The sequence below is a fragment of the Leucoraja erinacea genome, chromosome 7, assembly GCF_028641065.1.
Source record: "Leucoraja erinacea ecotype New England chromosome 7, Leri_hhj_1, whole genome shotgun sequence".
NCBI lineage: Eukaryota > Metazoa > Chordata > Chondrichthyes > Rajiformes > Rajidae > Leucoraja > Leucoraja erinaceus.
The window spans coordinates 6,809,503-6,834,636 of record NC_073383.1 but is presented as its reverse complement, the minus strand read 5'-3'; the positions used below and the strand labels follow the sequence as shown (position 1 = coordinate 6,834,636).

The window sequence follows — 25,134 nt, the reverse complement described above, 5'->3', positions numbered from 1 at the left end:
AAGGTCAGTATTGGAATGTGAGGAGGAGTTAAGGGGCTGTCCCACTTGGGCAACCTAATTGGCGAGTTTAGAAGAGTTTGAAAAAATGTCATGTTGAAGACCTCCTTCAACTATGTAGAAGACTTCTTTCGACCTTCTTCGACTATGTTGAAGACTAGTTTCGACTAGCTATGACTAGCTACGACTACCTTCGGGAAAATTGGACACCGAATAGTGGAGAGTGAAGACGACCTCCTTTGACCTCCCTTCGACTATGATGAAGACTATCTACAACTACCTTCAACTACCCTCAATTACCTACGATTAACATGCCGACCTACTACAACCTACTACAACTAAACCTATGAGTAAAAAAAGTATCGATGTTTTCCATGGCGACCTTTTTTTTACTTGTGGGCATTTTTCAACATGTTGAAAAATACGCTGAGGCCTGGAGTATGTGGAGACTACTCTCGAGCATGAAGGAGAGTTACAAAGACCTCCTACGACCTTGTGTCGACCATGCAGCGAGTATGAGTCGAGGGCAAACTCGCCAGCACTCACGGATTAAGTCGCCCAAGTGGGACAGGCCCTTTAAAGTGTATAGCAACCTGTAGATCAGGTAGGTCTAGGCGGACTGAGCAGAGGTGTTCAGCGAAACGATCGCCGAGCCTGCGCTTGGTCTCGCCGATATACAGGATTCCACACCTGGAACAGAAAATACAGTAGATGAGGTTGGAGGAGGTGCAAGTGAACCTCTGCCTTACCTGAAAGGGCTGTCGGGGTCCTTGACCGAGTCGAGGGAGGAGGGAGGAATTGGGAGTAGGGGATAGAGTCTTTGCAGGAGGCAGGGTGGGAAGAGGTGTCGTCTGGATAACTGTGAGTCAGTAGATGTATGATAGACGTCAGTCGATAGTCTATCTCCTGTGATGGAGATGGTGAGACCAAGAAATGGTAGGAGATGGTCCAAGAAATTTGAGTGCAGGGTGGATATTAGTAGTGAAGTTAATGAAGTCTATGAGTTCTGCATGGGGATGCCCCGAAGCAGTTGTCAATGTAGCGGAAATAGAGCTCGGGGATAGGACCAATATACTGTACACCTGGAACAGGGATTGTTCAACGTACCCTACAAAGAGGTAGGCATAGCTGGGACCCAAGTGAGTGCCCATAGCTCTGGCACTGTGCTATCCAGTGTGGGTCTCTGGCACTGTGTTATCCAGTGTGGGTCTCTGGCACTGTGCTATCCAGTGTGGGTCTCCGGCACTGGCCAGTGTGGGTCTCTGGCACTGTATTATCCAGTGTGGGTCTCTAGCACTGTGTTGTGTTATCCAGTGTGGGTCTCTAGCACTGTGTTGTGTTATCCAGTGTGGGTCTCTGGCACTGTGTTGTGTTATCCAGTGTGGGTCTCTGGCACTGTGTGTGGGTCTCTGGCACTGTGTTGTGTTGTATCCAGTGTGGGTCTCCGGCACTGTGTTGTGTTGTGTTGTATCCAGTGAGGGTCTCTGGCACTGTGTTGCTCGGACAGGAAGGCTCTGCAGAGGGTAGTGAGGGGAGCAGAGAGGATCATTGGCGTCTCCCTACCCTCGGTACAAGAACTGTTCCAGATCCGCTGTCTGAAAAAAGCTCAGAGAATTGCTAAGGACAAACTGCACCCCCTCCACATACACCTGGATCTCCTGCCATCAGGCAAGAGATATCGAAGCATCAAAGCCCGGACTACAAGACTGCTAAACAGCTTCCTACCACAGGCTGTGAGGCTGCTAAACAGTCACTCTGTACTCACAGTCACCTGATTCTGCGGCTGGCACGGACACTTTAATAACTGGCACTGGCCACTCAAATCAGCTGCCCCGGACATTTTTATGATTGGTTTATTGTATTTTAACATTGTGTTTTACCTGCTTTTAACTATTTATACTGTTCCATCAGGGACTGGATTGTTTTTAGTGTTATTATGTGTGAAATGTTTTAAATTTCATGTGCGATGCTCCGCTATTCACTGGGAAACGTCTTTTCATTTTGCACTGTACAACTGTTGCTTGCAAGATGACAATAAAGGTTGATTGATTGATTGATTGATTGATTGTGTTGTATCCAGTGTGGGTCTCTGGCACTGTGTTGTGTTGCATCCAGTGTGGGTCTCTGGCACTGTGTTGTGTTGCATCCAGTGTGTTGTGTTGTGTCGTATCCAGTGTGGGTCTCTGGCACTGTGTTGTGTTGCATCCAGTGAGTGTCTCCGGCACTGTGTTGTGTTGTATCCAGTGTGGGGCAGTGTTTGCGTCCACTAGATGTTTTCAATGTATCCACACACCCCCGGGCTGAGGATTGGCCGAGCCGCCTGACGGGGCTGGTGCTGGGGCGGGGTGATTGGCGGCGAGTGGCCGGGACCGCGGCCGCGCAGAGCGGGCGAGCGCAACCAAAGATTATCTGAGCGCAACCGGAGCGGAATACAGCGGAGTAACCCGGGAACAGCGGGTGGAGCAAACCCGGGAACAGCGGGTGGAGCAAACCCGGGAACAGCGGGTGGAGCAAACCCGGGACAGCGGGTGGTGCAAACCCGGGAACAGCGGGTGGAGCAAACCCGGGACAGCGGGTGGAGTGGACGGTGCAAACCCGGGACAGCGGGCGGTGCAAACCCGGGACAGCGGGTGGAGCAAACCCGGGAACAGCGGTGGAGCAAACCCGGGACAGCGGGTGGAGTGGACGGTGCAAACCCGGGACAGCGGGTGGAGTGGGCGGTGCAAACCCGGGACAGCAGGTCGAAAGTGTACAACCGGGTTCAGTGGAGAACGGTGCAGCGCAACCCGAGAGAGCTGGCAGCTCCAGCGGCCGGGTGGAGGGACCGTACCGGGGCGAGGACTCCTCTCCTCTCCTCTCCTCTCCTCTCCTGCCCGGCCCGGGGCCAGGATGGGACGGGCTCCGGGAGTCGTGGCAGCGCCGGTGACCGGGTTATAGTTGCCCGTCACGGTCGGTGCGATACCCGGTGACCCCCTCTCCCTGGGTCCCAGCCCCGGCCCCGGCCACTGTCCCCGGGGAAGCCGCCAGCCATGTCCAGGGCGAGCGGCCACCGCCACTTGCTGCTGCCTCTGCAGGTCATCTCCCTGCTCCTGCTGCCGCTCCTGCTGCTGCCCAGCGCCGCCGGTGAGTGAGTGAGTGAGAGGGTCGGTGTTGTTGTGGGTGCAAGTGTCTGAACAAGAGTCACGACCCGAAACGTTACCCTATTCCTTCTCTCCAGAGACGCTGCCTGTCCCGCTGAGTTACTCCAGCTTTTTGTGTCAGTCTTTTGTTGTGGCTGGAGCGGCCGGAGATATAGACACAAAGTGCTGGAGTAACTCAGCGGGTCGGGCAGCATCTCTGGAGAGAAGCAATAGGGTAACGTTTCGGGTCGAGACCCTTCTTCAGACTGAGAGTCAGGGGAGAGGGAAACGAGAGAATATAGACGTTGATGTAGAGAGAGAGAGAGATGGAACACATGAATGAAATATGTGCAAAAAGCAACCATGATTAAGGGAAGGTGGAACCCACAATGGTCCATTGTCGGCTGTGGGCCAGGTGATAACAAGCTATACAGACCATGAAACTCTCCAGGACAACAGTGAAGGAAGCTATATTTAAGAGGGAGTTAGGATGTGGCCCTTGTGGGTAAGGGGATCAGGGGGTATGGAGAGAAGGCTGGTACGGGATACTGAGTTGGATGATCAGCCATGATCATATTGAATGGCCTACTACTGCACCTAATTTCTATGTTTCTATGTACCACAACTAGGATGGGGGAGGGACAGACACAGAGAGAGAGAGAGATGCAGGGTTATTTAAAGTCAATATTCATACCGTTGTGGTGTAAGCTGCCCAAGCGAAATATAAGGTGCTGTTCCTCCAATTTGCATTTGGCTTCACTCTGACAATGGTGGAGGCCCAGGACAGAAAGGCCAGTGTGGGACTGGGAGGGGGAGTTAAAGTGTTTGACATGTGGGTGATGCAGTCGTTCTAGGCAGAGTCAGCGGAACGATTGGCCAGTCTACCTTTGGCCGTGCCGATGTGTGGTGCTGGGGCCTTCAGAGACCGTGACAACTCTCTCCATTTCAATCCAAGGTCTGAACATGTGCAGCCGGGGACGGGCCACCTCATGCAGGGAATGTCTGCTGATCCACCCTGACTGTGGCTGGTGTGCTCAAGAGGTAGGTCGGGGCTCACAGTGGCCATCACACTGCTAACCCATCACGTCAGCTGCTCCTGTAATGGTCACCTTGGCTCTGCAGAAGGGTCTCGACCCAAAGCCTCTCCACAGAGATGCTGCCTGTCCCGCTGAGTAACTCCAGCATTTTGTGTCTATCTACGGTTTAAACCAGCATCTGCAGTTCCTTCCGACACATTCAGTCTGTTTATCCTTCACCTTGCCTCAAGGTCATCGGGATCCCATCCGCGGTGTTTGGGGGACTGTTGGATAGGCACATGGATGTGCAGGGAATGGAGGGATGTTTAGTTCCATCAGAAGACAGACACAAAAAGCTGGAGTGACTCCGTGGGTCAGGCAGCATCTCTGGTGACGTTTCGTGTCGTGACCCTTCTGCAGACAATAGTTTCCTTTATTATTGTCACGTGTACCAAGAGACAGTGAAAAGCTTTTATGATGCGGGCTCACCAGTCCACAGTAAGATACGTGATTACAACAAGCTGTCCACAGTGTACAGATACAGGATAAAGGGAATGATGTTTAGTTCAAAATAAAGTCCAGTAGAATCTGATTAAAGACAGTCCGAGGGTCTCCAGTGAAGTCAGGACTGCTCTCTCGTCTAGTCGGTGATCAGTCTAGTCGGGGATAGGATGGTTCAGTTGCCTGATAACAGCTGGGGAGAAACTGTCCCTGAATCTGGAGGTGTACCTTTTCAAATGGAGATGCACGGAATGGCGGGGGGTTTCAGGTCAGCACAGACATTGTGGGCTGAAGGGCCTGTTCTTGTACTGTACTGTTCTGTGTTCTTTACGTCCTTTACAGTTGATTCAGATTGTTACAGTGCCCCCTGTACTTTTGGGTGTAGAGAGTGGTGCAGCGGCAGAATTGCAGCCTCATAGTGCCAGGTTCGATCCCGACTAAGGGTGTTGTCCATACAGAGTTTGTACCTTCTCCCTTTGACCCCGTGGGTTTTTTCGGGATGTTCCGGTTTCCTCCCACACTCCAAAGACGAACAGGTTTGTAGGCTAAATGTGTTTCGGTGTTATTTGTCCCTAGTATGTAGGACAGCGCTAGTGTACGGGGTGATCGCTGGTCAGCGCGGATTCGGATTTGGATGGCCGAAGAGCCTGTTTCCATGCTGTATCTCTCGAGTCTAAAGGGGTAATAAAAGGAAACTCAACCACAACCTCGCCTCTGAGATCAAGTAGGGGGATCAGTGGTCAGGATAATATAATGATTTTAGCAGAACTCCATCGGTATATCACATGCAGTCTGAACAGGGAAGTTTAATCTGGAACAGAAAACACAAATGCATCTACCTTTGTGGCAACTCTTTCCCCCGTAGCCGAAGGGTCTGCTGGTGCTGATTTGTCATGGTGTGCTACTGTCTCTCAATACTGAGAGCTTTTCTCCTCATGTTTTGTACCAAGATCTTGTGTGTGTTTGCAGGCAGGCTATTTCTGTTTGTTGTGTGATGTTTGAGTTGATGTGCCTGTGTTGCTGCTACATGCAAGAGTTTCATTGTACCTGTATCTCATCGTACTTATGCAACTGAAATAAAAGCACTGTGTTATCGCAGCTGCTAGACCGGCTTTGTTGCAAAGGCTGAGCTTTCGGACACTCTGCACTGTAGGAAACATGAAGAAAATATGATGGCCTGGTTGAAGAGTATTGGGTAAGAGAGTGTAAGAATGAACTGCAGGTGCTGGTTTAGACCCAAGCAAGCAAGCAAGTTTATTTATATAGCACATTTCAGCAACTCTAAAAGTTCTTTACACAAAGCATTAACGAGCAATCAAAAGCAATTAAAAACAGTCATTAGAAACAATAGAAAATAAAAACAAGCTAAAATAGAATAAGACAAGTATAAAATACAAGAATAAAAGTAACAGTGCAGTGTAAGAAATGAATAATTATTTAATTTAAATAAAATTAAAAGCAGCATCAAACAGAAAAGTCTTCAGCCCCGATTTAAAAGAACTGAGAGTTGGAGCGGACCTGTATTTTCTGGAAGTTTGTTCCATATATGTGGTGCATAAAAACTGAACGCTGCTTCTCCATGTTTAGTTCTGACTCTGGGGACAGAAAGCAGGCGTGTCCCAGATGACCACAGAGGTCTGGATGGTTCATAATGTAGCAGAGGATCAGAAATGTATTTTTGGCCCCGAGACCATTCAGTGCTTTATAAACCAACAGTAATATTTTGAAATCAATTCTTTGACAGAATGGAAGCCAGTGTAAAGACCTCAAAACTGCAGTGATGTGATCCACTGTCTTGGTCTAAGAGAGGATGGGCAAACTTGGATGGTTTTCTCCAGAGCATTGGAGGCAGAGAAGTGATTTCATACAAGTTTATAAAATTATGGGTTGGGTGGATACAACCTTTTCCCCCTGGATAGAATGCCAAATATTGGAGATATTGGGTTTCTGGTGATAGGGGGAAAGGAACATTATGAGGCAAGTTCATTTTTACACAAGGTGGTGGGTGCCTGGATTGCATGGTCAGATGAGATGATAACCAGCAAACGTTGCAGCATTTAAGAGGCATCTCATAGATAAATAGGTGCAGTAGGAGGCCATTCGGCTCTTCGAGCCAGCACCGCCAATCATTGTGATCATGGCTGATCGTCCCCAATTAATAATCCATCCGTGCCTGCCTTCTCCCCATATCCCTTGACTCCACTAGCCCCTAGTGCGCTATCTAATTCTCTTAAATCCATCCAGTGATTTGGCCTCCACTGCCCTCTGTGGCAGGGGATTCCACAAATTCACAACTCTCTGGTTGAAAAAAATGTTCTCGCCTCAATCTTAAATGACATCCCCTTTATTCTAAGACTGTGGCCCTCTGGTTCTAGACTCGTCCAACATTGGGAACATTTTTCCTGCATCTAGCTTGTCCAGTTTCGGCAGACACATGCACAAGCAGAGGATAGAGGGATACAGGCCACATGCAGGCAGATAGCATTTGTTAGATTAGCATCATGGCCATCACAGACAGGGAGGGCCAAAGGGCCTGTGTGCTACCTTTCTGTGATCTATGGTAGGCTTCAGTTATGGAGGCTGGTGGTGAGGCCACATCTGGAATATTGTGTACAATCTGTAGATGCAATATTTAAATAAGCCAGTAAAGAGAAAGTTTATTCATCTGACAATTGGTACAGGCAAGTTGTCTTCTGTGATGGGCTGGACAGACCTGGTTTGTATAGGGAGGAACTGCAGATGCTGGTTTATACCAAAGGTACACACAATGCTGGAGTAAATCAGCGGGTTAGGCAGGATCTCTGGAGAAAAGCAGCATGAAGGCGCAGCGGTAGAGTTGCTGCCTTACAACAGTGCCTTGCAGTGCCAGAGATCCGGGTTCGATCCCGGCTACGGGCGCTGTCTGTACGAAGTTTGTACGATCTCCCCGTGACCTCACGTCGGTTTTCTCAGAGATCTTCGGTTTCCTCCCACACTCCAAAGACGTACAGGTTTGTAGGTTAATTGGTTTGGGTTTGAATACTTGGTATAAGTGTAAATTGTCCCTAGTGTGTGTGTGTGGGCTTGTGTTAATGTGTGGGGATCGCTGGTTGGTGTTTACTCGGTGGGCTGAGGGGCTTGTTTCCGTACTATATCTCTAAACTAAACTAAAAGGAATAGGTGATATTTCGGCATGGGTCATGTTGGGTCTGAAGAAGGGTTCCAACCCAAAACGTCACCTATTCCGTTTTTTCCCAGATGAGGACTGGCTTGTATCTGCTGGACTTTGGAAGAATGTAATTGGACTTATTTGAGACGTGTGTTATTGGCACGGTGTACATGGAGAATTATTGCAGAAGCTGGAAGTAGGGATCAGTACTTATAAATAAATAGTCACACAAGCTGTGCCCTTAATGCTTCTAAAGCAGGGTTAGATTCTTGATGGGGAGAGAGTTGGAGGTTATGGATTTGAGGTTATGAGCAGATTTAGGTTGGTCAGTTGTGGGGTAAGTTCAAGAAGCCGAGCCTTGCAGGAAGGAGCTGCAGATGCTGGTTTAAACCGAAGACAGACACAAAAAGCTGGAGTAACTCAGCGGGACAGGCAACATCTCTGGAGAAAAGGAATATGTGATGTTTGGGTCAAGACCCTTCTTCAGTTACTCCAAGTGGTCCAGAGCGGTGTGGAGGGCCAGCGAGATTGCATCCACCGTTGATCTGATGTGGCGGTAGACAAACTGCAGTGGGTCCAGGTTTTTGTCGAGGTAGGAGTTGATTTGTGCCATGACCAGCCCCTCAAAATACTTCATCACCACCGACGTTAGTGCCACTGGTCATTGAGGCACGTCACCTTGCTTTTCTTGGGCACTGGTATAATTGATGCCCTATTAAAGCAGGTGGGAACCTCAGACCTCAGAAGTGAGTGCATTTCGTTGTCTCTGTACTGTACACTGACAATGACAATTAAAATTGAATCTGAATCTGAATCTGAATCTAAGAGGTTGAAAATGTCCGCAAAAACTCCTGGTATACGACGTGGTATACCATCAGGTCCAGGCGCTTTCAAGGGTTCACCCCTCGGAAGGATTTTCTGCTTACAAATATGTACGTCTTTGGAATGTGGGAGGAAACCGGAGCACCTGGAGAAAACCCACCTGGTCACGGCGAGGAGATACAAACTCTGCACCGACAACACCTGCAGTCAGGATCAACCTGGCTCCCTAGTGCTGTAAAAGGCCTGTCCCACTGTACGAGGTAATTCAAGAGTTCTCCCGAGTTTTCCCCTGATTCGAAATCGGAGAATGTCCATAGCGGGTCCGTAGGAGTTCGTGGATGTCTCCTAGCGGCTCATACGAGTACGGGAAATCCGGTAAACTCCGTTTTTTCAACACTGTGAAAAATGTCCACGAGTAAAAAAAATCCTCGTGATGAAACAAATTGTAACTTTTTACTCGTACGAGCCGCTACGGACATTCTCTGAGTTCGAATCGGGGGAAAACTCGGGAGAACTCTTGAATTACCTCGTACAGTGGGACAGGCTGCACCACCCCGTCATCCTTTCTCTGGATGAGACTCTTAAGGGCCTGTCCCACTTTCACGACCTAATTCACAACCTCTGCAGAGTTTGCCCTTGACTGATACTCGCAGCATGGTCGTCACGAGGTCGTGGGAGGACGTAGGTAGGTCGTGACGCTAGTCGTAGGTACTCGTGGCATCACGTAGGTCGGGGCGTTTTTCTAGCCTGATGAAAAATGTCCACGAGTAAAAAAGGTTGTGAATTAGGTGGTGAAAGTGGGACAGTCCCTTTACAAAGCAGCATTAAATTGAAAACCAGTCTGCATCATCAGTTTCTGAGATTAAAAATATTTGTCTGTGTGGTTTTGTTCTTCCTGAAATAAATGAAACGCAAGGAAATAATTTTTCCAGTTTGCCCAATAGGCCTGACCTCTGAATGTTTGGCAGAAGACAAACATGAAGCACTTCAGTTAGTACTGTAAACAAGGAGCAGACTAGTATTTAAAGCTTTCGAGGGAGATCTAGGATTTTGGATAGCTCGTAGTCAATCTAAAAGCTGTAATTCAATCGAAATAGATTTTTGTATCGTGCAGGTTACCGAAGCACTGCTTTTGGATATGAGACTTGAAAGAGAATTTAAAACTTGAAGCCCAGCCAAAATTCTCCACCAGCTTTTTACTCTTTTGTCTGAACATTCACTTATATATGCCCAAATTACTGGTTAGGGTTTTATTTTTGCTGATCTGAAGGACAATTATCCCGAGTTAATCTGAGGATTTGTGGTTGGTGACTGCGCAAATAAGTGTATTACAGTTTGATTTAAGAGATAAATGTTGCTTTTTCTTGGGAGAGCGATGCATCATTCATTGAATTGAATTGAGACCTTCAAATCCATCCATGTCAAGATTTGAAGTGCTGAAGTAACTCAGCAGCATCTCTGGAGAACATGGGTAGACGATGTGTGTAGGAAGGAACTGCAGATGCTGGTTTGAACTGAAGATAGACACAACAGATGGAGTAACTCAGCGGGACAGGCAGCATCTCTGGAGGACATGGGTAGATGATGTTTTGGGTTCGGAACCTTCTGTCTGATTGTGGGGGGGGGGGGGGGGGGGGGGGGAAAGATGGAAGAGAGGAGGAGCAGGACAAAACGTGGCAGGTAATAGGTGAACACGGGTGAGGGCGGGGGGGGTGGGGGAGGATTTATAACAGTTTATACCAGAATTAAATGATTGGTGAAAAACAGTGGTATAGGTATAGATGCTACGGTTTATTAATACAGGTATAAATGCCACAGGTTTATTAGTACAGGTGCACAACCTTTTATCCGAAAGCCTTGGGACCGGACACTTTTCGTAATTCAGAATTTTTCGGTTTTCGGAACGGAAGATTTTTAGCGTAGATTTTAACGGCTGGCTCAGTGGTAGAGTGCTCGGCTCGTATCCGTAAGGTCGCGAGTTTGCGCCTCGATCCCGGCAGTTACTCGATCGCGAGTTTAAGTCTTCAATGTAGGTTTTTCTTGCAGAATAGGAGAGAATAGGGAGGGTTAGGCTGGGATCATTCTCTGCGAGATGATCTTAGTGCGGGAGACAAGTGTAGGAGAGGTGTACTGACTGTGTGGGCAGAACTTTGGAAGTGATTGCCCACCATTCTCAAAAGCCGCTGTGTCTCCCTGTCCCTCCAACTCCAGAGGAAGCCGCTCCCCGATGGGCCGCAACGGCGACAAGTGGCAGCTCGCCCACAGCCCGAGCTGCGCCCCCTCATCCGCAACCCGAGTTCCTCTGGAGTTAGAGCGGGGCTGGGCTAGAGTTGTTGCTGGCTGTGAGTCTCTGGGATCTCCGTGCTTGCAGTGGGCCTGGGGGTCGGTGTCCCGATGAGGGGGCGCAGCTCGGGCTGTGGGCGAACTGCCACTTGTCGCTGTAGCAGCCCATCGGGGAGCGGCTTCTGGTGGTCCTGACGTCTCTCAGCTCCTGTCCAGGGGGATGGCCGGAGACGTCAGGACCAACAGGAACCCGCTCCCTGATGTGCCGCTACAGCGACAAGTGGCAGTTCGCCCACAGCCCGAGCTGCGCCCCCTCATCCGCAACCCGGGTTCCTCTGGAGTTGGAGCGGGGCTGGGCTAGAGTTGCTGCTGGGCTGTGAGTCTATGGGATCTCCGTGCTTGCAGTCGGTGTCCCGTTGGTCCTGACGTCTCCGGTCACCCCCCTGGACTGGAGCTGAGACTGGGAACTGTACCGCCCTTGCCCCATCCCTCTGCAACTGCAAACAACCCCACAGTTCCCAGTCTCAGCTCCTGTACAGGGGGGTGGCCGGAGACGTCACAGCCCGAGCCATCAGCTTCTGTCCCTACGGGGACAGCGGAGAGCGTGTTCCTCTGGAATTGGAACGGGGCTGGGCTGCTGCTGGCTGTGGGTCTCTGGGATCTCCGTGCTTGCAGTGGGCCTGGGGGTCGGTGTCCCGTTGGTCCTGACGTCTCCGGTGATTGGCACTGGCTCCAACGTGAAGACAGAGCAAAGACTCCGCGCCGGTGCAATGCGCGGGGAGCTGGAGAGGGGAGGGAAGGGGTCACACACATGGCCGGGAAGCAGAGGGGTGTAGGTGGGGTGAAACTGAAGGGAGCGACAATTTGCTGCTGCCTGCCCGCTGAGTTAAAAAAGTTCCCATGCAAGACTCACGATACACTGTGTATCGTGAGTCTACCGTGGGAACTTTTTAACCTCAGCGGGCAGGTAGCAGCATATTGTCAATTATTAACCCTCCCGCGCAATATACCCTCACCTTCTCTTTTATGAATGGGGCTTTAGTTCCCCTTTCTTCGAGGACCGACCGGAGGTTCCTCTGTCACCTCTGCGGGCCGCCCTCGGTGAACGTTTTCAAGGACCTTTTTTCAAGGACTGAAAAAATGTCGCTATTCGGAGGTTTTCGTTATTTGGATCTTCGGATAAAAGGTTGTGCACCTGTACTGGTATAAATGCTACAGGGTTATTAGTACTGGTATAAATGCTACACGTTTATTAGTACTGGTATAAATGCTACAGGTTTATTAGTACTGGTATAAATGCTACAGGTTTATTAGTACTGGTATAAATGCTACAGGTTTATTAGTACTGGTATAAATGCTACAGGTTTATTAGTACTGGTATAAATGCTACAGGGTTATTAGTACTGGTATAAATGCTACAGGTTTATTGGTACACCTGATCTCAACAGCTTCACCTTGCCTTGTATCAATACGGACATGTTTAAGCTTGACATCACGACTGTCACTTCGATCTTCTTTTGAAGTGATAGCTCAAGATAAACAGAGGGACACGTCCCAAAAGAGTAAGCGTCACACACAATGCCGCTCAGGGGACTAGGCTGGTGGTCAAGTGCGCTCTCGTAATTTTGCCCGGATTAAAGGAGGTCACAGACAACCAGTTGTCGGAAATTCGGTGGAGGGCCTGTAGTTATGGAACTGGAAGTCGGATGCTATATTATATTTTGTCCTGCTATGAATTGGAACAAGCATCAAAGTGAGTTCTGCCCCAAACTGCACTTGAGGTTGATAAAGTTATCTGTCCAAATTTTCTTCTTGTTACTGAAATGCTACACCTGCTGTTCTTTAAAGTGTTCTTTAAAGAGTTAAAAGCATTTTGTGGAACGTATCTATGAGGAGTGACATGTACAAGGGTCATAGTGCTTTACCACACAGAAACAGGCCCTTCAGCCCACTTTGTCCATGCCAACCAAGTTGGCACACTGGGCAAGTTCCATTTGCCTACATTTGGCCCAGAGTCCTTCCGATCCATAAAATCTGTCTGTCTTTTAAAAGTTGTAAAATAAATCCTTTACTCAAATAGGAAATCCAATATTAAGAAAGTCACATTAGTTCTCAGATGATTAAACAAGAATAGTGTTTATATTTTATTTGCTACAAATCATATATTCTGGACTGAGGCATTCACATTTGTAACAGTTTATGTATAATGGGGTTGATTAATGTTTTCTCATTTTATCTTTAACCTTTAAGGAATTTGGACACACAGGAAGCATCTCCTCAAGGTGTGACTTTAGAGAAAGCTTGATTAAGAGAGGATGCAAAGACCAATTTATAGAGAGTCCTCACAGCATGATCCAAATACAGAGGAACCTCCCATTGAGCAGCGAGGGATCAGACTCGTATCAATCTGATGTCATTCAACTCATGCCTCAGAAGATTGCCCTCGAACTAAGGCCTGGTAAGGATTTCACTCTGCTCAGTGTTGAAAGAACACTGCTATTTGGAGGCAGCACATTTTTCAGTCTTTCGTTTTTGATTAGTATGGGTGTCAAGGGTTATAAGGTGAAGGCAGGAGAATGGGGTTGCGAGGGAACGATAGATCAGCCATGATTGAATGGCGGAGTAAACTCGATGGGCCGAATGGCCTAATTCTTCTCCTAGAACATATGAGCTTTGTTCCGCCATGCTTGGCTCTCTATATTGATCGGTAAATGTATATTTCAGCATGATCATTTCAGTAGTGATCCCACCACTAGCAATGCATGCAGCATATAATCCTCCAACATTTTCGCCACCTCCAATGTGATCCCAATACTGGCAAATCTTGACTACACTTCTTCCCACCCCACTTCCTGTAAAGACTCTGTCTCCTACTCCTAATACCTCCGTCTACCCCGCATCTGCGCTCAGGGTGAGGTTTTCCATACCAGGGCATCGGATATATCCTCATTCTTTAGGAAATAGCGGTTCCCCTCTTCCATTGCAGATGAGGCTCTCACTAGGGTCTCCTCGATATCCCGCAGCTTTCCATTCATAACAAGGACAGAGTTCACCTTGTCCTCGCCTTCCACCCCATCAACCGTCACATATAGCATACAATCCTCTGACATTTTTGCCACCTCCAATGTGATCCCACCACTGGCCACATCTTCCCATCTCCACCCCTTCCTGCTTTCTGCAGAGACCGTTCGCTCCGAGACCCCCTGGTCAACTCTTCCCTTCCCACCCAAACCACCCCCTCCCCAGGTACTTTCCCCTGCAACTGCAGAAGATGCAACACCTGCCCCTTTACCTCCCCCCTCGACTCCATCCAAGGACCCAAACAGTCTCTCCAGCTGAGGCAGAGGTTCACTTGCACCTCCTCCAACCTCATCTACTGTATTGCTGTTCCAGGTGTCAACTTCTCTATATTTGCGAGACCAAGCGCAGACTCAGCGGTCGTTTCGCTAAACACCTCCACTTATTCCGTCTAAACTTACCTGATCTCCCGGTTTGCTCAGCACTTCAACTCCCCCTCCCAATCTGACCTTTCTGTCCTGGGCCTCCTCCATTGTCAGAGTGAGGCCCAGTGCAAATTGGGGGAGCAGCACCTCATATTTTGCTTTGGCAGTTTACACCCCAGCGGTATGAACATTGACTTCTCTAACTTCAAATAGCCCTTGCTTTCCCTCTCTATCCGCTCGCCTATCCCAGTTCTCCCACCAGTATTGTCTCTGACTACATTCTTTGTCCAGCCCACTCGACTGACATCAGTCTGAAGAAGGGTCTTGTACTGAAACGTCACCCATTCCTTCTCTCCCGCTGAGTTATTCCAGCAGTTTGTGCCTACCTTCGATCATTTCAACTTGATGAGGGAGATCCGAGTATTTGATTCCAAGTCCAGCTAATGTGGACTGACGTTAACGAGAGGGAAGAGTTGAGTTTAATATCATGCGCTTCGTGCAATGAACTAGGCTTCTCTGCACCATTAAATTACTCCTGGTAAGTTGTGCAGTTTTGTGAGTGTTGGGTGGGAAGGGATTGCATGTTCAAGTGGAAGGTGCCCTCATACAATAGTGCTTTCTCTGGGGAGACAACAGAAGGAAGTGTCTGCAGAGCCGGAAGACTTCATTTTTAAAGGTGTGCTGAGCAGCTAGAGAGGGATTCAAGACCGTGTATATCAAGGGCTCCCTGTTCTCAATATTGTTAAGGCATAATATGGACTGATAGAGTCCAATGTGTGTGGAGATACTCAATGTCGGAGATACGAGGTTGGAGATACTCGGGGCTGGAGATGCTCATTGTGGGAGGTTTTGGCGGTCGGAAGAACGACAACTGGGGTTTCCAACAGATCTTTATTCTAAAGCGATTTCCAGAATACAGGCTCTTCAGACATGTCTGCCCACAACGGTGGTCAGTGCTGAATTAACACGTGCAAGTAAAAACGGCTCAAAAACAACGGCCCATCCCAAGTCACGTGACCACTGCTTCCGAACGCGGGGTTCGATCTCTGCGTACGCCAGCAGGCGCCGCTACAAGGTGCTCGAGGCTGTCCGCTGTGTTTGCTCTGCTTCTGAATTGATTCCGTTAACAAAGACTGAAGAAGGGCCCAGACCCAACTCGTCCCCGATCCATGTTCCCCAGAGATGCAACATGATCCGCTGAGTTACTTCAGCACTTTGTCTGTTTTCTTTTTTAAACTAATAATACAAGTTTTGGTAACTTTTCCCAGCTTTGGTTGTTGTTTCAACACAGTTGTTGCAGAAATAGGAGTTTGACATTTGTTTGCTTCCGAACTTAAATGTTTCATGGTGGTGGAATGTTTTGTGTGAAGGATAGTGCCTGTGTTGCAAGCTCATAAGCCATAAAAATAAGTTCATAAGTGACCGCGACAGAATTAGGCCATTCGGCCCATCGTCAACTCCGCCATTCAATCATGGCTCCTCTATCTCTCTGGCCTAACCCCATTCTCCTGCCTTCTCCCCATAACCTCTGGCACTTGTACAGCTCTGACTTAAAATGGTGGGGAAGGACCCAACGTACTGGATTTACTCAGTGGGTAAGGCAACATCTCTGAAGAACATGAATAGGTGACGTTTCGAGTTGCGACTCTTCTTCAGCCTGAATTGTGGGGGGGGGGGGGGGGGGGGGGGGGGGGGGGGGGCAGGGAGAAGAAAAGAAAGCTGGAAAAGGGGTTTTTCAGTTAACCTTGTTGATGTTGATGGCACTAAACATGTAAATTTACAAATGTATTTTGGACATTCAGACCAAGGGTCTCTGATAAAGTAGGTGGTAGTTCAGAGCCGCTCTAAATGGTGACAGGATAGATCAGTTGCCTGATAACTGCTGGGAAGAAACCTATCTGGCAACTAAACCATCTTATCACCAACTAGAGAAAGGTCTTGAGCCAGAATTGGAGATCCTCAGATTATCTCCAATCGATCTTTACTGGAATTTATCTTGCATTAATTGTTAAACCCCCTTTTCACGGGGCGACTTGACGCAAGAGGTAACCAGAGTTTAACATCGTGGGAACCTCGTGCGGTAACAGTACGGCATTCGTGGACCACCGTGGCGCTAACGGCAGGTAATCGTGTAACTTGGGTACTCGGGAGAAAATTCAAACATGTTTGAATTTGTCCAAGAGTGACTTGTACACTTGTGGTTGAGCATTGCAACATTTTATGAACGTAGTGGCCAGTGCGATATCCGTAGTAACTCTTGCGGTTACCGTGGGAACTCCTGCGAACGGTGAACCCAGAAGTTGGATAGAGTGAATCCAGCCAGTTTGCTATTTACATACAAATCTAATAAAACTAGCTAACAAGCATTTCATTAATGTCAGTGTGTCTCTTTTTGTCTGAAAGCAGTTTCTAACTGGAGGAACTCCGCGGGCCAGGCAGCATCTACGGAGGGAAATTGACAGGCGAGCCTTTCCTCAGGCTGCCTTATCTCTCTACCCCCCAACTCCCACCCACACACACAAATGCTGGAGAAACTCAGCGGGTGCAGCAGCATCTATGGAACGAAGGAAATAGGCAACGTTTCGGCCCGAAAAGTTGCTTATTTCTTGTGTATGTGTCGGAAGGAACAGCAGATGCCGGTTTAAAGAGAATGAGTTCGACGGCAGGCAGCATCTTTGGGGAGAAGGAATGGGTGACATTTCGGGTCGAGACCCTTCTGATATGCTGCTTGTCCCGCTGAGCTACATGTTGTGTCTGTCTTCGTTTTAATCCAGCATCTGCAGTTCCTTCCTGGCCGAACCCGATTGAAAGATGAAAGGCTGGGCGATAGAAATCATTAATTGAATTAAATAACTAGATACCTGTCTAATCGTATGTACGGGATTGAACAGGCTAGATGGAGGAAGAATGTTCCCGATGTTGGGGGAGTCCAGAACCAGGGTCCCAGTTTTACAGTCTACCGTGGGAACTCTTTAATTACAGTGGAAAACCTTCAGTTTCCCAGGGGGTCGGGAAGGGACTGGAGTTGGGAGGGAAAGGTGGGAGAGTTGAGGGAGAGGAGGGGGAGACAGATGGGGGTGTCTTCATTTACTGGCGGTGGGTGTCTGTCACTGAAACAGGCAGGTGAGATTTTGCCTCTCTATCTCTCTCTCTCTCTCTCTCTCTCTCTCTCCCTCCCTCTCACACAGGCATGAATGGAGGAACTCCGCGGGTCAGTCAGCATTTACGGAGGGAAATGGACAGGCGACCCATTCTTCAGGCTGCCTTATGTCTCTCCCCCCCCCCCCCCCCCCAACTCCCACCCACACACGCGAATGCTGGAGAAACTCCGCGGGTGCAGCAGCATCTATGAAACGAAGGAAATAGACAACGTTTCGGCCCTGCTGCACCCGCTGAGTTTCTCCAGCATTCGTGAGTGTGGGTGGGAGTTGGGGTGGGGGGGGGGGGGGGGGAGAGAGACATAAGGCAGCCTGAAGAATGGGTCGCCTGTCCATTTCCCTCCGTAGATGCTGCCTGGCCCGCGGAGTTCATCCATTCATGCCTGTGTGTGAGAGAGAGAGAGAGAGGGGGGCAGTCCTGGTCAGTCCTTTGAAGATAGACACCAGTTGCTTGGAGCAACTCAGCGGGACAGTCAGCATCTCTGGAGAGAAGGAACGGGTAGCGTTTCGGGTCGAGAGCCTTCTTCAGACTGAAAGTTTCACCTCTCAGTCGATCATAAAATAACACAATCATCACGGTCAATGTGAGATACAGTGTTTATTCATATTTGACAAAATAAAAAGACGACTTCTTGCACATATTGAGAGAAGGTGCATCACACCAAACAACATTTGTCTAAAAAAACACAGATTATTCTTCAGCTCATTAAAGAGCTCGGGTGAAAAAAAACAATAGAGTGTGTGACAACAAAGTAACATCATTTGTGCCACGTGATTAACTACACTACAGTCCACGATGTTGATTCACGATCGGGAAAGATCGTGAGACGGACAAGTCACTCGCACAAATGACAGAATTGCCGAGTACCGTGGGAACTCTTTACTCTACCCCCGTTATATCGTGTGATATCGTGCTAGACCACGACCACTCCACTCTGGCTACATCTTGCGTCAAGTCGCCCCGTGAAAACTAGCCATAATCCCCATTACACTGCATGTATACACTGTGGGTGGCTTGAATAGTCTTTCTGCTGACTGGATAACACACAATTTATTTTCACTGTACACGTGACAATAATAACATCAATGTGTTTGGTTTGTAGATGACCAAGCCACATTCCGCATCCAGGTTCGGCAGGTGGATGACTACCCCGTGGATCTGTACTATCTGATGGACCTTTCCCTCTCCATGAAAGACGACTTGGACAACATCCGAGTGCTGGGGACTACATTGTCGCGGGAGATGGCAAAACTCACCAGCAACTTCCGCTTGGGTTTTGGGACGTTTGTGGACAAGCCAACATCTCCATTTTCATACACGGGCCCCAAGTATCAGGAAAACCCTTGCGTTGGGTGAGTGAGACTTTGTTTCTGCTGGTGATGTACGCCTTTCACATTATACAGGAAGTGGCAGAACTCCAAACACACACAAGGTAGTAACACTAAGTACATCGCTCTTGTCCAGAGCACTTTGTGCAGTGAGTTTGTCTCAAATTAGATATTACAAGATCAATTTCTTTCAAAAGCGATTTTGTAACTGATATTTATCGAATGAATTGTCCAACTTGTTTTTCGTGGTCCATGTTAAGATGTCAACTTTTAATGAAACACTCAATCCTGTAAATTAATGACCTTGATGCAAAATGTGGAGAAAACCAATTAAAGTTTAGTAAAGAACATAAAGCAAGGCCTTTGAGTCATAGAGTCATACAGAGTGGAAACAGGCCCTTCGGCCCAACTCGCCCACACTGGCCAACATGTCCCCATCTACACTTGTCCCACCTGCCTGCGTTTGGTCCATATCCCTCCAAACCTGCCCTATTCATGGACCTGTCTAACTGTTTCTTAAACGTTGGGTTAGTCCCAGCCTCAACTACCTCCTCTGGCAGTTTGATCCATACACCCACCACCCTTTGTGTGAAAAAGTCACCCCTCAGATTCCAAATAAAGCTTTTCCCCTTCACCTTGAACCTCTGTCCTCTGGTTCTCGATTCCCCTACTCTGGGCACGAGACTCTGTGCATCCACCCGATCTATTCCTATCATGATTTTTTACACCTCAGTAAGATCTCCCCTCATTCTCCTGTGCTCTAAGGAATAGGGACCCGGCCTACTCAACCTCTCACTATAGCTCACAACTACTACTCCTGGCAACCTCCTCGTAAATCTTTTCTGAACCCTTTCAAACTTGACAATATCTTCCCTATAACATGGTGCCCAGAGCTGAACACAATACTCTAAATACGGTCTCACCGATGTCAATAAGTTTGGGTTGTGGGTACGGCAATATTGAAGCATTTTGAATCAATTATAACACTCAGGAATTTTAAAAAACAGTTTCTCTCGCAGAAATCATGTCCTGACTTGATATGGTTTTTGGATTTAGCAGGTTGTTTGAGAAATGATGCAAGGTGAATAATGCATCATGATGATCCTGCTGTCAAATTGCAGCATTTTCTCCCTTTATGATGCCTTAGAACATAGAACAGTACAGCACAGGAACAGACCCTTCAGCCCATAATGTCCATGCGTAACATGATGCCAAGCTGAACTGATCTCTGCCTGCACGTGATCCATATCCCTCCATTCCCTGTATATCCATGTGCCTATCCTAAAGCTTCTTAAACACCACTATCATATCTGCCCCTGCCCATCTACATTTACATCCAAGTGATTTCTCATGAGGTATTGTGATAGGAGTAGAATTAGGCCATTCAGCCCATCACATCTACTCCTCCATTCAATCATGGCTGATCTATCTCTCCCAACTAACCGCATTCTCTTGCCTTCTCCCCTTAACCCCTGACACCCATTTATCTAGCACACCCACGGGAGAGGTCCCAGCACGGATCTGTGCAGAACCCCCCTGGTCACAGACCTGCAACAAGCCTCCACAACCCTGTGTTGTATTAGTAGGCCAGTTCTGAATCCAGAAGACCGATGCATCTGAATCTTCTAGATCAGCCTAGCACGGGGGATTTTATCAAATGCTTTCCTAAAATCAATGCAGACAACATCCATCTCCTGACCCTCATCAATTGACTTTGTCACCCTCTCAAAAACCTTGATTGGTAATAAGACACAACCTGCTACAGAAACATCCATGCTGACTGTATCTAATTAGCCCGATTTCTTCCAGTAAATGCTAGCCCCAAGAATCCTCTCCAATAGCTTCCCCACCATTGACATGGATTCTATCTACATAGGACCAACATTGGCTCCTCTCCAGCCCTCCGTAACCTCGCCTCTGGCTTCAAGTTTAATCGAAGTGCCCTTCAACATTGTGAATGATTTGTGGGAAGGGCACATAGTATCATTATCGCAGGGATCATTTCAAGGAAATACTATTGCAGAAGCATCAGATCGACTTTATTGAAACATTATTGGGAACAAAGATAATGTAATGCAGCTGTGAAGTGTTGAACGTTTCGATGGAAGCACAGTTTGGAGGATTTGAGGAAGGACATTCTTGCAATTGAGGGAGTGCAGCGTAGGTTTACAAGGTTAAATCCTCGGATGGCAGGACTGTCATATGCTGAGAGAATGGAGCGGCTGGACTTGTACACTCTGGAGTTTAGAAGGACGAGAGGGGATCTTATTGAAACATATAAGATTGTTAAGTGTTTGGACACGCTAGAGGCAGGAAACATGTTCACGATGTTGGGGGAGTCCAGAACCAGGGGCCACAGTTTAAGAATAAGGGGTAAGTCATTTAAAACGGAGATGAGAAAACACTTTTTCTCACAGAGTGTTGTGAGTCTGTGGAATTCTCTGCCTCACAGGGTGGTGGAGGCCGGTTCTCTGGATGCTTTCAAGAGAGAGCTAGATAGCGTTCTTAAAGGTAGTGGAGTCAGGGGATATGGGGAGAAGGCAGGAGCGGGGTACTGATTGGGGATGATCAGCCATGATCACATTGAATGGCGGTGCTGGCTCGAAGAGCCGAATGGCCTACTCCTGCACCTATTATCTATTGTCAAACCCACAAGTGTGTTATTGATATGTCCCGGATGGGACAATGAAATTCTTACTTGCTGCAGCACAACAGAATATGTGAATATGTAACAATTGTATATAACGGGAAAAAAAATCAAAAGGTTCAATAAATAACAAATATATTGCAAATAACAAATAATAATATAGTCTTTTGCAGTTCAGAGCTCATAGCTTATTCGATGTGTTTAATAGCCTGATGGCTGTGGGGAAGAAGCTGTTCCTGAACCTGGACATTACAGTCTTCAGGCTCCTGTACCTTCTTCCTGATGGCAGTGGTGAGATAAGTGTGTGGCCAGGATGGTGTGGGTCCTTGATGATGTTGGTGGCTATTTGAGGCAGCGACTACGCTAGATCCCTTCGACGGTGGGGAGGTCAGAGCCGGTGATGGACAGGGCACTGGTCACAACATTTTTGTAGTCTTTTCCGCTCCTGGACGTTCAAGTTGCCGCGCCAGGCCACGATGCAACCAGTCAGAATACTCTCTACCGTGCACCTGTCAAAGTTTAGGGGAATCCTCTTCGACATAACAAATCTCTGTAATCTTCTCGGGAAGTAGAGTCGCTGATGTGCCTTCTTTACAATTGCATCGGTGTGCTGGGTCCAGGAAAGATCGTCTGATATATGCACGTCCAGGAATTTGAAGTTATTGACCCTCTCCACCATCTTTGATATATATACCCCAGTAATGCAACCGAACTTTTCATCCTCCCTTCCTTCCTTCCTGAAGCTTTCAGCTTAAGTAGATGTTCCAGATTCCGGCAGATGTATCACATGCTACTACATAGGGGAACATTAATCATTTTTAATTTGTAAGGGGAATGACCTCCAGTTTTGCGGAAGTGTTGTGCCATTCGGAAACCGATCACTAGGGAATGCCTCACATAACGTGTGTGTGTGTGTGTGTTCATTGATAGAAGCAACACTGATCTTTGCTCATTGTCCATATGGAAATATGAAATGGGTGGCACAGTGGCGCAGCAGGTAGAGCTGCTGCCTCTCAGCACCAGCAACCCAGGTTCGATCCTGACCTCGGCTGCTATCTGTGTGGAGTTTGCACGTTCTCCCTCTGACCGTGTGGGTTTCCTCCAGGTGCTCTGGTTTCCTCCCACATCCCAAAGACGTGCGGGCTTGTAGGCCAATTGGCCCTCTGTAATTTGCCCCTAGTGTGTAGGGAGTGGGATAACAGAACTAGAGGGAACAGATCGATGGTTGGTGGGGGCCGTGGGGCCTGTTATCATGCTGTTATTTCTAAATTTAAGTATCTAAATTAGCATGAGAATTAATTGTTCGTTAAATTCTCTATTTTAGTAATGGACGGTAGTTTTTCCTTTATATTTTCTTCAACATTTTCATTGTTTGCCATAAACCTGCAGAGTCTGAGTATTCTTTATTGGTTTACTCTTGTTTCAATTCTGAAACACAAAGCTTCAGAGGCTAGATATTTTTAGAATCAACTTATGTAAACCTAATGAAATACTTTCATGGACTGTTTTGGGGTTGGGTTTCCCATATATTTCCTTTTTTAGTATCTTGTGGTTTACCAGATAAATCCGTTGGATATCCAGCTTGGTTACCCACAAATCCAACAGTGAGCAGTTAATCAGAGGCAGTGGAAGCAGAAACTCCGCAAACAATAAGCTCTTTTTCAAAATGTTCTCTGCTCAGTGAAGCAGCTTTTGGCATTTTCTTTCAGCAAATGTTCCTTTCCCTCAGTTCCAATTAGCTGGCAGCGCAGTTTTGTTTGATATCCTGGTTCATAAGTTCCATGAGCAGAATTGGGCCATTCGGCCCTTCAAGTCTACTCCGCCATTCAATCATGGCTGATCTATCTTTCCCTCTCAACCCCAATCTCCTGCCTTCTCCCCATAACCCTTGACACCCTGACTAATCAAGAACATGCGGCGGTAAATGATCAATAAGGAACTTGCTCTGTCATAAAGTGAAAATTTGTTCGGCATGGACTTGTAGGGCCGAGATGGCCTGTTTCCGTGCTGTAATTGTTATATGGTTTTATATGGTTTATATATCTTTATTTCTATTTCACCTGGGATATAGATAATTAAACGTGTCTTTTGTTTGTGATATATATATATATATATATATATCTATATATATATCACTGGCAGTATATATATAAATAAATGACTTGGACTTAAATGTCGATGGGTTTGTTGGTAAGTTTGCAGATGGCACCATGATTGCTAGAATTGCCGGCCAGTGAGGATGGCCGCTAAGTGGCTCACAGCGCCAGAGACCCGGTTCGAACCTGCTCTCGGGTGCTGTCTGTGTGGAAGTTGCATGTTCTCCCTGTGACCTCGTGGGTTTCCTCCAGGTGCTCTGGTTTCCTGCCACAGCCCAAAGTCGTGCGGGTTTGTAGATCAATTGGCCCTATGTAACTTGCCCCTGGTGTGCAGGGAGTGGATGAGAAAGTGAAAATATAGAACCAGTGTGAAAGTGATCAATGGCCAGCGCCTGTGGGCAAAGGGCCTGTTTGAATCCTGTGCCTTGCAATGAAAAAGTATACTGTGCCTTGTGCCTGAGATTTGCTTTTCTATGTTCTGTGATAAATATCTGATAGTAGTTTTCTCTCTATTATCACTTTGTGCTGTTTATATCCATTTATATTAACGGGTCGATGGTTCAAATTCCTGGGCGTGCACATCTCTGAAGATCTTTCCTGGTCCGAGAACACTAATGCAATTATCAAAAAATCTCATCAGCGCCTCTACTTCCTGAGAAGATTACGGAGAGTCGGTTTGTCAAGGAAGACTCTCTCTAACTTCTACAGGTGCACAGTCGAGAGCATGCTGACCGGTTGCATCGTGGCTTGGTTCGGCAATTTGAGCGCCCTGGAGAGGAAAAGACTACAAAAAGTAGTAAACACTGACCAGTCCATCATCGGCTCTGACCTTCCTTCCATCGAGGGGATTTATCGCAGTCGCTGCCTCAAAAAGGCTGGCAGTATCATCAAAGACCCACACCATCCTGGCCACACACTTATCTCCCTGCTACCTTCAGGTAGAAGGTACAGGAGCCTGAAGACTGCAACAACCAGGTTCAGGAATAGATACTTCCCCACAGCCACCAGGCTATTAAACCTGGCTCGGACAAAACTCTGATTATTAATAACCACTTTCTGTTATTTGCACTTTACCAGTTTATTTATTCATGTGTGTATATATTTATATCATGGTATTTGGACACATTTATCAGTTTTGTAGTAAATGCCTACTATTTTCTGTGTGCTTAAGCAAAGCAAGAATTTCATTGTCCTATACAGGGACACATGGCAATAATCTCACGAACTTTTTTTTTTATCTTACTTTTCCCAATTTTCTTTTACTGTCGGCACTGTAATATTAAGTTGCTCCAAATCCATAATCCTTTTTGCTTCCATCTCTGTCCTGGTTAGTTACAAGAGAGACAAGCAATGTTTTCTGAATTGACAGATCCAAGCAAGGAAATGTCGGATGGTTCATTGTTGGCTGAAGGGAAGGTGACAACGAGGCATACAAACTGTATAATTAATCAGGAGGACAGTGAAACTAGTCGGAGAACTAGGGAAGGGACAGAGAGAGAGAGAGAGGGAAGGCAAGGGTTACTTGAAGTTAGAGAAATCAATATTCATACAGCTGGGTATAAGCTGCCCAATCAA

The 25,134-nt window shown here is 47.4% G+C and overlaps 1 protein-coding gene across 1 annotated transcript in view; it reads left to right on the top strand.

Moving 5' to 3' along the window:
• Positions 1-2,366: 2,366 nt before the first annotated feature.
• itgb5 (integrin, beta 5) overlaps positions 2,367-25,134 on the top strand; it is a 96,778-nt gene continuing 74,010 nt past the window's right edge. Inside the window, exons 1-5 of the mRNA XM_055637708.1 lie at positions 2,367-2,627; positions 2,738-3,120; positions 4,072-4,157; positions 13,137-13,344; positions 18,591-18,840. Coding sequence (XP_055493683.1) covers positions 3,027-3,120; positions 4,072-4,157; positions 13,137-13,344; positions 18,591-18,840 — 638 coding nt within the window. The 5' untranslated portion in view covers positions 2,367-2,627; positions 2,738-3,026. The remainder of the gene's footprint in view (positions 2,628-2,737; positions 3,121-4,071; positions 4,158-13,136; positions 13,345-18,590; positions 18,841-25,134) is intronic.